The sequence below is a fragment of the Onychostoma macrolepis genome, chromosome 16, assembly GCF_012432095.1.
Source record: "Onychostoma macrolepis isolate SWU-2019 chromosome 16, ASM1243209v1, whole genome shotgun sequence".
Lineage (NCBI taxonomy): Eukaryota > Metazoa > Chordata > Actinopteri > Cypriniformes > Cyprinidae > Onychostoma > Onychostoma macrolepis.
The window spans coordinates 1275153-1288763 of NC_081170.1; the positions used below are offsets into that span (position 1 = coordinate 1275153).

The window sequence follows — 13611 nt, forward strand, 5'->3', positions numbered from 1 at the left end:
TTTTTACTGTAGTATCACACTAATCATTTCTATTATCACTAGAGTTCAACTGATGTATCGGTTTTGCTGATTAATCAGCACTGATAGTTGATTGTTGGAACTTCTATTTAGTAGAATGTGTGTTGTCTTAAGTCGTGTGTTTTAATGAGTGTTTCTTGATTGTACAGCACTTTGGTCTGCAGGTGCAGTTGTAAAGTGCTCTATAAATAAAGTGAAATGAATGAATGAATCTGCAAAAATCCACACAGATAGTTTTTCCAAGTTGCATCCATTGCTGGAGCGGCTGAGAAGGCTCTGCTGTCATTATACTGTATGAAAGTGGCCTCTTAGAGGTGGAAATCACTGACAAGCACGTGCTGTTTCTTTTGACACGTGACATTGCATGCTGAATAGAGCGGGACACTTCAGATGCAGATTTAAAACACTGATAACGAAAAGGTGTGTATACAGTATAATGTAGTGCAAGTTTCCTTTTTCATTTTTCCATTAAATTACATTTTATTTGTCACAAATCGTTTCTTAATGTACATGAAGACTGGGCTGGAAGATTGTGTATTGTGCATTTTTCAGCAAAACATTTGTCTTTCTGTGGCTCTAATAAAGTCTGTATGCATCAGTGAGAGCTATAATATAGATTGCACTTTTTCTGTCCGTTTTGCTGGGGGTTTTTTAACACCGAAATCCACACTAATCTCCGCCACTTTTTTGAACATTCTTGAAGTGTGTGCGAGATACCTGTGAGTTGTACTAGATGCTTTTGTCTGCTGTGTGACTAACATATTTTGTTATTTTGATTAGATAATCAACAAATGTTCTAGAATGGAAACAGTTAAAGTGTGAAAGTATACATACAATATCCATATGTATGTAATATGAATGCTGCGGCCTTTGTTTAGATATTTAAAGATGGCTATATTTAAGCTTCACGGTTGATATGAAATAGTAACACTTTACAATAAGACTTAATTTGTAACATTAAAGGGCATCTATTATGCCCCTTTTTACAAGATTTAATAGTCTCAGGTGTCTCCAGAATGTGTCTGTGAAGTTTCAACTCAAAATACCACTCAGATCATTTATATAATTTTGAAAATGCCTATTTTGAGAAGAAGCAGAAACACACTGTTTTCATGCATGTCTCTTTAAATGCAAAATAGTTGCTGCTTCCCGCCCCCTTTTCCAGAATAGGGCTGTGCCTTTACAGCTTGTTCCTCAGATACTCTGATAAAAAAACATCTGTTTTGTTTTGATTATCATGTCTATCATGCTGAAATCATGTGTTTTAAAGCCATATTAGTTTAAACTTCATATACGATTTTCTGAGCGCACACATCTAAAGCAGCTGTCACACAGCATGTGAGTACTATACTAAGATTGTGTGCAGCTCACTCAGGGCGGGGTCTCTGCTTATATGGCAGTGTTGGTCAGAGAGTCAAAACGCCATGTCTAATGAGACTGATTTGGTTTAATGGGGATAAAAAAAAATAAGGAGTAGATGGATTTTTTTCATTGTAGGGTGGTTGTGTTCACACACTGCCAACACATTTATGTCCAAACTAAATGATTTTTAATAATGGGTGCCCTTTAAGATTGATAAAAGCTGTAGAAATATTGTTCCTTGTTAAAGTATGTTAATTTCAACATCTACTAACACATTTTTAAATTTTGAGGTTGGTATTGTTAACATTAGTTAATGAACTATGAACTAACTTTAATGATCAATATCAAATTAATATTTAATATCAAAATTATTTTTCATTTACAAAGTAAGTACTTTGTTTAGTACTTTGTTTTTAAATAGTAGAGCACTATATTAATTTTCATTCAGTGTCCATTTTAAAAACTATCGGTTGATTAATCTGTATCGACCAGTATGGTCCAACCTAGCTATTGGTATCGGTAAAATCAACTATGGATCAACCTCTAATTATTACTATCAAAATTATCTTTCAATTCAAATGATTACACACAGTCAATAAATCATTTTCATTATTTACCTTATAGTCCCGGCCATTTCCAGTGATTTGTGTTCTTTTGTCTTCCGGTGTCATGAGCCGCTGTTTATTTATTGTTAAACATTAAACTGTTAACCATGAAATTTGTTTTATACTCGTGTATGTTTTCATTCACACCTTCAACTGGACTGCATTAGTGGACTAATGTAGGGAAGAATTAATGAGCGTATAGGGGCAATTTTGAGCACAGGAGAGTCACTTTCCCGTAGAGTTTAGTTTGATCTCTGATTAAACTCTACAGGAGCTTTCCAGATGCACAGACACGCCTGTTTTACTCACGTCACTCAAACACAGAACCAGGAAAGTATTTAAACTCATCAGTTCAGGGAAAAAGAAACTGAAGTGTAGTTGAGCTGTTGTGTGTTTGTGTCTCTGTATTCAAGCAATAAAATGGCAGGAGCCAGAGTTTTTCAGGAAGAGTTCACGTGTGTAGTGTGTCTGGATCTCCTGAAGGATCCAGTGACCATCCAGTGTGGACACAGTTACTGTAAGAGCTGTATTACAGGCTGCTGGGATCAGGAGGATCAGATGAGAGTCTACAGCTGCCCTCAGTGCAGACAGACCTTCAGTCCAAGACCTGCTTTAGCTAGAAACACCATGCTGGCTGAAGTGGTGGAGAAACTGATGAAGACCAAACTCTCTGCTGACTGTGACGCTGGAGCTGGAGATGTGCAGTGTGACGTCTGTACTGGAAGAAAATACAAAGCCGTCAAGTCCTGTCTGGTGTGTCTGAACTCTTATTGTCAAACTCATTTTGACCGTCATAAGGAATTTCATTCACATAAGCCACACAAAGTGATTGATGCCACTGGACGACTGCAGGAGATGATCTGCCAGAAACATGAGAAGATCCTTGAGGTTTTCTGTCGCACTGACCAGAAATGTATATGTGTGCTGTGTACGATGGATGAACATAAAAACCACAACATTGTATCAGTTGCAGCACAGAGGACAGAGAAACAGGTATTTCAAACTAGTGATCAAGTTAATACTCAGTGTAGTGATCCGATAGTTTGTTTATTTTCTGTGTAGAGCTGCAGCTTAGAAACACTGCCAGTGTGAAGCTTTATGTCTGTGTCAGTTTCACTTTTATAATACTTACACTTACAGTGTGAAATAGGCTTTAATCTTCATGATAATTCATGTACAATGATTGTAAACAATCATCATTTCTGGAGTTTGAATCTACAGCCATTTCTTATCAGTTGAGATTAGTAATCTTTAAACTGCCTCACCCAACGTTTACTGGATTCATCTGTTCACATGATGATTTAGTGCCAGTAGTTTTCTGTGACATTCACTATCATCCGTTTGTCCTGCAGAAGCAGCTGAAGGAGACGCAGAAGACGTTCCAGCAGAGAATCCAGCAGAGAGAGAAAGATCTCCAGCAGCTGAGAGAGGCTGTGGAGTCTCAGAAGGTGAGTCTGGAGAAGAAGAGAAGTTTGTCTCCGTCTCAGTTCAAACTCACTGAAGCCTGAATCACTGTGTGTCCTAACAGCGCTCTGCACAGACAGCAGTGGAGGACAGTGAGAGGATCTTTACTGAGCTCATCCGCTCCATTGAGAGAAGCTGCTCTGAGCTGATACGGCTGATCAGAGATCAGGAAAAGCAAGCAGTGAGTCGAGCTGAAGGACGACTGGAGCGACTGGAGCAGGAGATCAATGATCTGAGGAGGAGAGACGCTGAGCTGGAGCAGCTTTCACACACACAGGATCACATCCAGTTCCTGCAGGTAACACAGATCTAGAAGAACAGGGTCATAGTGGACTTGAGCAGATCCTGCTGTGACACGAGACTCACAGAGAAACATTTCATGAGTGTCTTATTATATAATCATCAGTCAGACTCTCATTTGATCAACTTCTTTTGAAAGAGACGCCGCTTACAAATGGCTTCCAGCTCTGGAAATCTCATAGGAATAATTTCTCTGAGCTCTTTCTTCAAGAATCTAGAAGATATATTTAGCTGTCAAACACCACTAGCGCCACCAACAGTTCAAAATTTTTATTTTCAGCGTTTACCTAATTTTTCCCTCTGATTTATTACGTCATGATGAAATCAGTGCACTCAACAGTACCCATTCATCAAAATTGGATCAGGTGATCCTCAAACCTGATCAAATTGATATTTATTGGCCTGAATTTGACCATGAAGACCCCAAACATGAAGTGGTTGTGGTCTTAAGGGTCCTTGTGAAGTTTCAGTGTCGTTTTAAAGTTATAAATGATAATCAATCTAACCTTGGCTTTTGAGCTGCTTTTCCTGAGGAAATCTACTCAACCCTACAATGAAACTCCATTGATGTGCTTGAGCTGTTAGCTGGACATTTATGTTCTTAGGAATGTTTTATCATCCAAACTATTTCATAGAAAGTTCACATGTAGTGTAAGTGGCAAATATTAGAATCTGTAGCACTAATGTGATATAATGAATATGAGAAGAATGAAGCTGATGCTGTGAAAGTGCTGGATTGAGGTGAGTTACTAAAGATCAGTCAATTAAACAAGAGCCGCACAAATCTGATGTTGGTGCAGGTTATTGGGTGAAGTGTGGAGCTGATGAGTTTTGATTTCTGTCTTCTGTAGAGTTTCCAGTCTCTCTCAGCACCTCCTGAATCTACAGATGGAAATGACAATCCCTTCATTTCTCTCGTCTCTTTTGATGGTCTGAGAGAATCTGTCCATCAGCTGCCAGAAAAACTGGAGGATTTCTGCAAAGAGGAGCTCAAGAAGATCTCAGACAGAGGTAAAGTCCTGGAGATTCATCTGCTCTCAGAAACCAGTCCATCATCATCTCATATCATGGAGAACATCATGTTAGCAATGTCTTAGGAATGGATGCAGGATCATGAGAATCACACTGTTCATGTCTGTTGATTTCCACAGTCACAGTCACCAACATTGTTCTCTGGACCAGGAACCACTTCCTACAATGTAAGTCAGTAAGAAAACAAGCAGAAAAACTCACTGAGTGTGTTCATGTTCTTCCTGTAGAAGAGGAAAGAAGAGTTTATTTATATAGCAGCTTTTCAGTGCTTACGAATGCTTTACAGTAAAGATTCAATTAGAAAAGAAGAAAATCAGCATAATAAACAAAAATGACAAACATTAACATGAGTGAAAAACAGAATGAAACACAAAAAGAAAACAACACAAAATAAGAACGATAACATTCAGAAAACAAAGAGGTGTAGGACATAACTTACAAATTATAATATTAAGAGAACAGGTGAGTTTTAAGAAGTGATTTAAATGTAAAAATATTATTGACGCAGCAGAGAGAGATCAGGGGAGAAAGTTCCATAGTTTGGGTGCAGCAATGCTGAATGATCTACCCCCATTGAAGCAAAGTGATACTGAGGATACTTAGAAGACCAGAATCAGAGGAGCGTAATGAGCGAGTTGGGGTATAAGGGAGGAGCAGTTCACAGAGATACCGGGGAGCCAGGTTGTGCAACGATTTAAAAGTGAGCAGGAGAATTTTGTATTTAGTAAGATGTACAACTGGAAGCCAGTGGAGAATGAACCAAATTGGAGTGATGTGGGCAGAGCGCTTGGTGTGGGTGAGTAGTCTAGCAGCAGAATTTTGAATATACTGTAACCTGGAAGTGGAACTGGCGGGTAAACCAGATAAAAGGGCATTGCAGTAATCTAGGTGGGATGTAACAAAAGCATGGATAATGGTTTCAGCATCTTTAACACTAATGAAACGGCGGAGCTTGGCAATGCGACATAACTGAAAAAATCCGGATTTGGTGACAGAGTTAATATGAGCTTGAAAGGAGAGATAAATCAAAAATAACAGTACAAGACAATCTGTACCAGCTATCTCACAAGAAAAGTCATAAGAAATTAGGGTTAGGGTTCCAACAATAATGATTTCGGTTTTATCCATGTTTAGTTTTAAAAAATTAGAGATTGGCCAATCTTTTATTTCATATACGCAAGCAGAGATTTTGTCAATTTGAGGGGATAGAGCGGACCTACAGATGTCATCAGCATATAAATGGTAATTAAAGCTATGTCGGTACAAGATTTGATGCAGGAATAGTATGTAAATAACGAATAATAGTGGGTCAAGGACAGATCCCAGGGGGACACCTTGTTTCAAATGGACTGTAGGGGATCGAAAATCCTGCACTGAGATGTAGAACTGTCTATCAGAGAGATAAGAAGAAAACCAGGAAAGAACAGCACCATAAATACCCACATCAGAGAGGCAGGAAATAAGTAAATCATGGGAAGCAGTATCAGCTACATGAAAAAATTAAACAGATTCATAATTCCTGATTCTGATGTGTTTTATCTCCATCAGATTCCCATCAGCTCACTCTGGATCTGAAAACAGTGAATAAACACATCCATCTGTCTGAGAACAACAGAGTGATGACTGTCACTGGCACACATCGGCTGTATCCTGATCATCCAGACAGATTTGATGCGTGGTCTCAGGTGTTGTGTAGAGAGAGTGTGTGTGGACGCTGTTACTGGGAGCTGGAGTGGAGCGTGAATGATGTGTCTGGCGGTGTGTTAATATCAGTGTCATATAAGAGCATCAGCAGGAAGGGTGATAAGTGTGGGTTTGGATTCAATGATCAGTCCTGGAGTTTGTTCTGCACTCCCTCCAGACACACGTTTGGACACAATAACATATGGATTGATCTCCCTGTGAAGCCCATCATCAGGAGAATAGGTGTGTTTGTGGATCACAGTGCAGGAACTCTGTCCTTCTACAGCGTCTCTGACACAATGAGACTCATCCACACAGTCCAGACCACATTCACTCAGCCACTCTATCCTGGGTGTTATGTTGGTTCTGGATCATCAGTGAAACTATTTTAAATTATTTAAAACATTTTTAAAATAAATTTCTTTGATACTTTTGGAGCTTTGGTGTTGCCAACATTGCATTTCTAATATGCTTCTACTTGTTTTTTAGTCAAGCACCCATTTGAGATCGATGTGCGTGCTGTTGCTTACTCTTTGTTTTTATTATCATGCATTTAAAGAGATAGTTCACCCAAAAATGTTCTGTCATTAATTACTCACCCTCATGTCGTTCCAAACCTGTAAGACCTTTGTTCATCTTCGGAACACAAATTAAGATATTTTTGACCCTCCACAGACAACAATGTAACTGAAATGTTCCCAGGCCCAGAAATGTAGTAAGGATATCAGTAAAATAGTCCATGTGACATCAGTGGTTCAGCCGTAATTTTACGAAGCTACGAGAATACTTTTTGTGCGCAATGAAAACAAAAATAATGACTTTATTCAACAATTCTCCTGTTCCTTGTCAGTGTCCACCGCCATTCACAAGAGTGCCACAACACGTGTGTGGTGCTGCTGACGTAGAACACGCATGCGCTGCGCCTTGTTTACAAGCAGAGGAGTGAACACGCATGTGTCATGGTACTCTCGATAATGGTGGAGGTCGGTAACTTGGAGAAGTTGTGGGTTTTTCTTGTTGTTTTCTTTGTGCACAAAAAGTATTCACGTAGCTTCGTAAAATTATGGCTGAACCACTGATGTCACACAGACTATTTTACTGATGTCCTTACTGTGTTTCTGGGCCTGGGAACATTTCAGTTACATTGCTGTCTGTGGAGGGTGAAAAATATCTTATATTTGTGTTCCGAAGATGCACAAAGGTCTTAAAGGTTTGGAACGACATGAGGGTGAGTAATTAATGACAGAATTTTCATTTTTGGGTGAACTAACACTTGCCGTTGTAATTGTTAACTGTGGAATTTGGGCTTTTTTAAGGTTACAGGTTGTTAATAATTTATTCTATTATAGATCAGTGGTTAAAACCTGTAAATGACATGAAATTTCAAGCTGTTGAAATTGAGTGTGTGTGTGTTTGTGTGTGTGAGAGTGTGTGACACGGCCACAAAACAGAGAAATAGTGTTCATTTCAGATATTCAAATCATTTCAAACATTCCTAATAATGCGGTGATAATTGTTTGTTTACATTTTTGTTATGGTTATTTATATTTGTATACTGTTTTGATTTGGAATAAGAGGGACTCATTAGCCGCTTTTCCATTATCGGGCCGAACGGTTCTAAGAACGGTCAGGTACGGTTCCAGTTGTTTTTCCACGTGAGCCTGGTACGGCGCGGCACGATTACAAACCGTTCTCAGCCCGGAATTAGACAACCATGCTGGTAAGAGTGCGTGTGCGTGACCTCGCCACTCAGGATCTGTCACTTGTCTGTTGCCTGGCTGCTAGTTTCTCCGTAGCTTGCTAAGCGCGCTATTTTGAGCAATGTAAACGCAAATTAGTAATAAAATCTGAAGAAATTTCTGATCATCCTCCATAACGCAGTGGTTATTTACACCTCATATCATATGTAAACACTTGTGTTACCACGGCAACGACTGACGCATTCCACAGAGATCCGTTATCAGCCCCGCAGTGGAAAACGAAACCGTATCCGTGCTGACTGGCCCGGATCGGCACGGTTAAGCAAAGAGAACCTTTCGGCCCGATAGTGGAAAAGCGGCTTTATTGAAAAAGGCCACTATTTAAGGAAGTAGGAACTGGTGGCCATTTTGGTTAGAAGGTGATGGAACATGGTTTAACATGGCATGCTCTGAGAGGCTGGCAAACAAAGGTGCTGGGAAATGCCTTGCTCTCACTAGTGTCAGTGCCATGGATTTAACATATATCTGGCCATTGACTGGAGGATTACCTGAATTGGGGGGTTGAGGCCTATTTTTCAGTGAACAAGGACATTGTTTCTGTCTCGGATCATTTGTGGATTATTTTTCCCTTTTTTCCTGGAGCATTGCAGGTGGGATCTAGGAATCCCTGAGAAGACAACGTGGGTGAGACTGATCGAGTATTTTTCTTACTTTTTGCTGGGATTATTGTTTTTTTTGGACTGCTTCTTTGTTATGGGCTCTGATGGATGGTATTTGGATATCTGTGACTTTTTAGCAGAGGTCATCAACCACCGGGTCGCGACCCACTACCGGGCCGTGGAAGAATTCCTACCGGGTCGCGAGAAAGTTCTTGGGATGCTCTGTTATTTATTGTGCGTAACTGATTGTTCTAATTATTCTGTATTTTCGTTGTATGCGATTTGATATGGAGTAGCAATTTGACGATTTCATGTTAAATTAGTAAATAAAGATTGCCCTGATCTGTCATATAGGCTATTAGGGCTTAAACAGATTGCAGTTGATCCGTGATATACGGGCCAGGTCCAGACCCCACCGTTCAGCATGTGATTCGCAGATTAATTTGCCAATTTACACGTTCAAGCTATTTAAAACCACAAGAAGAAACGAAACAGAACTCAATTCGTTACTTGCACGTTGTACTCGTACACACCCGAAGCGCGCACAAGCATAGAAACGTGTTTCAGACAGCATGGCATACCGATTTGATTCATCTTTCATGTATCCCTGCTTTAAGATACATATGCATGGGGGTTTGCGGTTACGTCTCAATACTGGAAATATTTCTGTTTTAAACCATGAAGGCATGCCAATAGCTATCACAAGCAACGTGCAAACTTTGCGCAGTAGTTATGCCGGTGAACGCCTACACTTCAGTCATACAGAAAGTGAAAGTAAAAAAACTGACAGTTTTCTAACGCTGCATTAATAGCGCATATTCCCTCAGAGACGACAAGTCTACTTCAACGAATCTACTTCAACATGTGCTGATAACAGTATAAATGAATAGAGGTCGACCGATTCATCGGCACCAATAGTTGATTGCCACAACTATCGGTTATCGGCAAAAATCCATGCCGATAGTTTTCCGGTTTGAAACCGTTGCTGGAGTGGCTGAGAAGGGTCCGCTGGCATTATACAGTACGAGAGCGGCCTCTAGAGGCGGAAATCACTGACAGCACGTGTTGTTTATTTTGACACGTGACACTGCACGCTGCACAGAGCGGGAAACTCCAGACTCGCATTTAAATACAGCCGACAGAAAAGCCTGCCGCGGAACAGAGCGCCATTCACATAGTTTTCTATTAAATTACATTATATTTGTCCCAAATCGTTGTGAATGTATAATGACTTCACCCTAGGCTATAAATTATGTATTGTGCATTTTTCAGCAAAACGTTTGTCTTTCTGTGGCTCTAATAAACTTCAAACTCATTTATGCCACATTGTTCATTCTTGAAGCAAACTTATATCCATTTGGTGATTAAATAAATTGTTTTAGACCACCACTTGATTTGAACGCAAAGCGTCTGGTGTGTGTGTGTGTGTGAGATACCTCTGAGTTCTCCTAGACGCAGCGCTGCGCTTTTGTCCGGCTTTTTTTTTTTTTGATTAGATGATTATCAAGTGTTAAAAAATCGAAGCAAATAAAGTGTGTGATGAGTACACATACAATATCCATATGTATAATTTAAATGCTATGGCCTTGTGTAGATATTTAAAGATGGCCATCTTTAAGCGTGACTGTTGAAATTAAATGGTAACACTTAACAATAAGAGTCCATTCGTAGCATTAATGAAAACTGTAGAAGTATTGTTCCTTGTTAGTGTGTTCATTTCAACATTCATTATTAGCTACTAATAGGCTACATTTTTAAATTTTAAAGTTTCTTCTTTTAACATTAGCAAACTATGAAATAACTTTAATGATCAATATAGTAAATAGGGCTGGACGATAAATTGATTTTATCGATTAACTCGAATGTGTAGTTCACGTCGATTTGTTTGAATGAAAATCGGTTTTCTCTTTAACATCCGCCGACGCTCCCGTAGTCCCGAATGGGCTCAGCCTTCCCCACGCGCGTTTGCCATATTAGAGTTTAGGTAGGGTTTCGTGATACTCCCGCAATTCGCCGCATCCCAACGTGTTCAGAAAGATGACGTGTACTGCAGAACGCGGATCCCTTAAAGCAGTGTTGCGCAGCTCACGAGACTCATGCGGCCCGCCAAGCTTTAATTTGTGGCTCGCATGGCAGTAAATCATACGATGATATGAACAATACAGAGATTTCATAAAAACATTTTAAAAAACAAGCAGGGCTATAACATAACCCATAAAAAAACTCACACCGTGTCTACACCGCTCGTGAGCGTCGCGATGCGGAAAACGCGGACGGAATTGCGGAATCTAGTTATAAAAACAGAATGTACTGTATAACGCGGAATGTCATTGAATTTGTCAAAGTTTGGATGAATAAATCAAAAGTAGGTCATTACACTTATATCAAATCGCGATATGAACTAGTATCTGTAAATGTTAAGCTGCAAAAATACCATTTAAATATGAATCCTGCGTGATCACCTGAATGAATGCACAGACGCGCAGTTTCGTTTACTACACATAGCCTACTGAAGCGCCAAATGAGGTCATAAATACATGAACAACAGTCAGTGTCTGCTCTATTACAAATATATATATATATATATATTTTTTTTTTTTTAAATACCCAAAACAGCGGGATTACAAAATGAAAATATAGACTACAAAGATATTTAAATTTGCTCTGCCCTTACGTCCATGACATTGACTCACTGCGGAGAATAAATACAAGGGAGGAAAATGTATATTGGAACCGCGTCAGCTTCAGGAATGAAGCAACCGCTCGTAGGGATGCCGGAAGTATGGACTTGAGACGCAGCGTCTCGTTCCCTCGAGGAACTGGGGTTACATACGTAACCTAAGACGTTCCTCTTCAGGAACTCGAGCTGCGTCCAAGAACGCTAGGGGAACGAGATCCCTACGCCGCCAGACTGACAAATCCCTGCCTAGTGTGGATGGAGCACAGCTAGGGCGAGAGAAAAAAGGCCACAGGTGGCTAGGTGAGCGGGGCCTGCGTCCCGAAGGCCAACTTCTGAAGAGTGAGTCTTGATCCCCAAGTGGGGAGAGCAGAGGACTCGAGGCTATGGAATAGCATCCTGATCCACTACATAGCAAACGCTCTCTGGCCGGAGGCCTCAGCCTCTGGAGGAAACATGTACTAGGGGGTGTCTACCCACTGAAGGTCACCGAGAAGGGCGCGGTAGGCCGGTATAGCCGCCACGTAAACCCTCAGGGTAGAATGGGTTAACCCTGCGGAGGAACAGGCCCGCACAAACTCCAGAACTGTACCAAACGGGCAGTTGTTTGGGTCGAGCTGGCAACCTCTGCACCATGAAGTGACACTTCACTTCAGGGTGTACAAGTCCCTTGTGCTGTGGAGAAAACATGTAACTAGGGGGTGCCTACCCACTGAAAGGCCACCGAGAAGGGTGCGGTAGGCCGGTATAGCCGCCACGTAAACCCTCAGGGTGGAGTGGGTTAACCCTGCGGAAGAACAGGCCCGCACGAACTCCAGAACTGTACCAATCGGGCAGTTGACTGGGTCGAGCTGGCGGTCTCCGCACCAAGAAGTGAAATGTTCCACTTCAAGCCATATAGTTTCCTCGCTGAGGGAGCTCTGGATTGGAGGAAGGTCTCAACAACCTCGGTTGGGAGACCGGAAGCTATGGGCTGTGCCCCCTCAGGGGCCACACCTACAACTTCCAAAGCTCCGGGCGGGGGTGACAGACCCCCGCTTGTGAGAGAAGATCCCTCCTGATGGGAATCTCCCATGGAGAGCCGTCGAGGAGAGAAATCAGGTCCGAGAACCATACTCGGCCCGGCCAGAACGGTGCTACCAGAAGTAGACTGACCTCGTCCCAGCGCACTCTCGCCAGAACTCCCGGGAGCAGAGGTCCACCTGAGCCTGGCCAAACACTCTCCAAATCACCCTCAGGGTGAAGCATTCATTCCCCGGGCCTCAGCCCCTGCCTCGACAGGATGTCTGCTCCCACACTGAGATGCCCAGGCATGTGAACTGCTCTCAGCGAGAGGAGTTTGTCCTGGGACCACCCAAGGATCTGGTACGCCAGCCTGTACAGGGGGCGTGAATGCAGACCTCCTCGGTGGTTGATGTAAGAGACCACCGCTGTGTTTTTGGTGCTATCGCACCAACACCGGCGATCTCTTAGGTCTGGGAGAAAGTGTTTCTGTGAAACACCGCCAGCATCTCCAGGCAGTTGATATGCCACATGAGACAGCGAGTACTCCACAGACTGAGGGCAGGGTGAGGGACACGTCCGTCGCTAGCGTATGCAGCGACCCGGAGCTCCCAGCACCGGGCCCTCAGACAAGAACCAAGGATGTCTCCACATGTCTAAGGCACGTAGGCACCACCACGTGACCTTGATCATGTGAAGCGGTTTTCCCCTTGGGGAGAACCCCTTGGTCTTGAGCCACCACTGTTGAGTGACTGGCCTTCTTTCACTCTCCTGACTGCTGTGAGGATTGACTCGATCCGAGCAGGGGACACACGTGCCTGCATCGTGGTCGAATCCCACACCACACCAAGATAAGTGGTTCTCTGTAATGGAGAAAGCACACACTTCTTGGTGTTCAGTCTTAACCCCAACACTGTCATGTGAGCAAGAACAACATCTCGATGTTGAGCCGCCATCTGCTCTGATTGAGCGAGAATCAACCAAAGTGGATATGCGGATGCCTTGTAGCCACAACGGAGCTAACGCGGCATCCACACACTTTGTAAAAGTGCGGGGTGAGTGCTAGGCTGAAGGGAAGAACCCGATATTGGTGAGCTTCGCCCTCGAAA

The 13611-nt window shown here is 42.1% G+C and overlaps 2 protein-coding genes across 5 annotated transcripts in view; one reads left to right on the forward strand and one right to left on the reverse strand.

The window, feature by feature from the left end:
- Nucleotides 1-13611, reverse strand: part of LOC131521347 (tetratricopeptide repeat protein 24) — an 87263-nt gene that overhangs the window by 45338 nt on the left and 28314 nt on the right. The window lies entirely within an intron of this gene.
- Nucleotides 2406-7085, forward strand: LOC131521361 (tripartite motif-containing protein 16-like). Its single transcript, XM_058745990.1, has 6 exons — nt 2406-2978; nt 3338-3433; nt 3514-3747; nt 4601-4806; nt 4929-4948; nt 6330-7085. Exons 1-6 carry the CDS (start codon nt 2406-2408, stop codon nt 6854-6856), a joined length of 1656 nt encoding a protein of 551 aa, XP_058601973.1. The 3' UTR covers nt 6857-7085.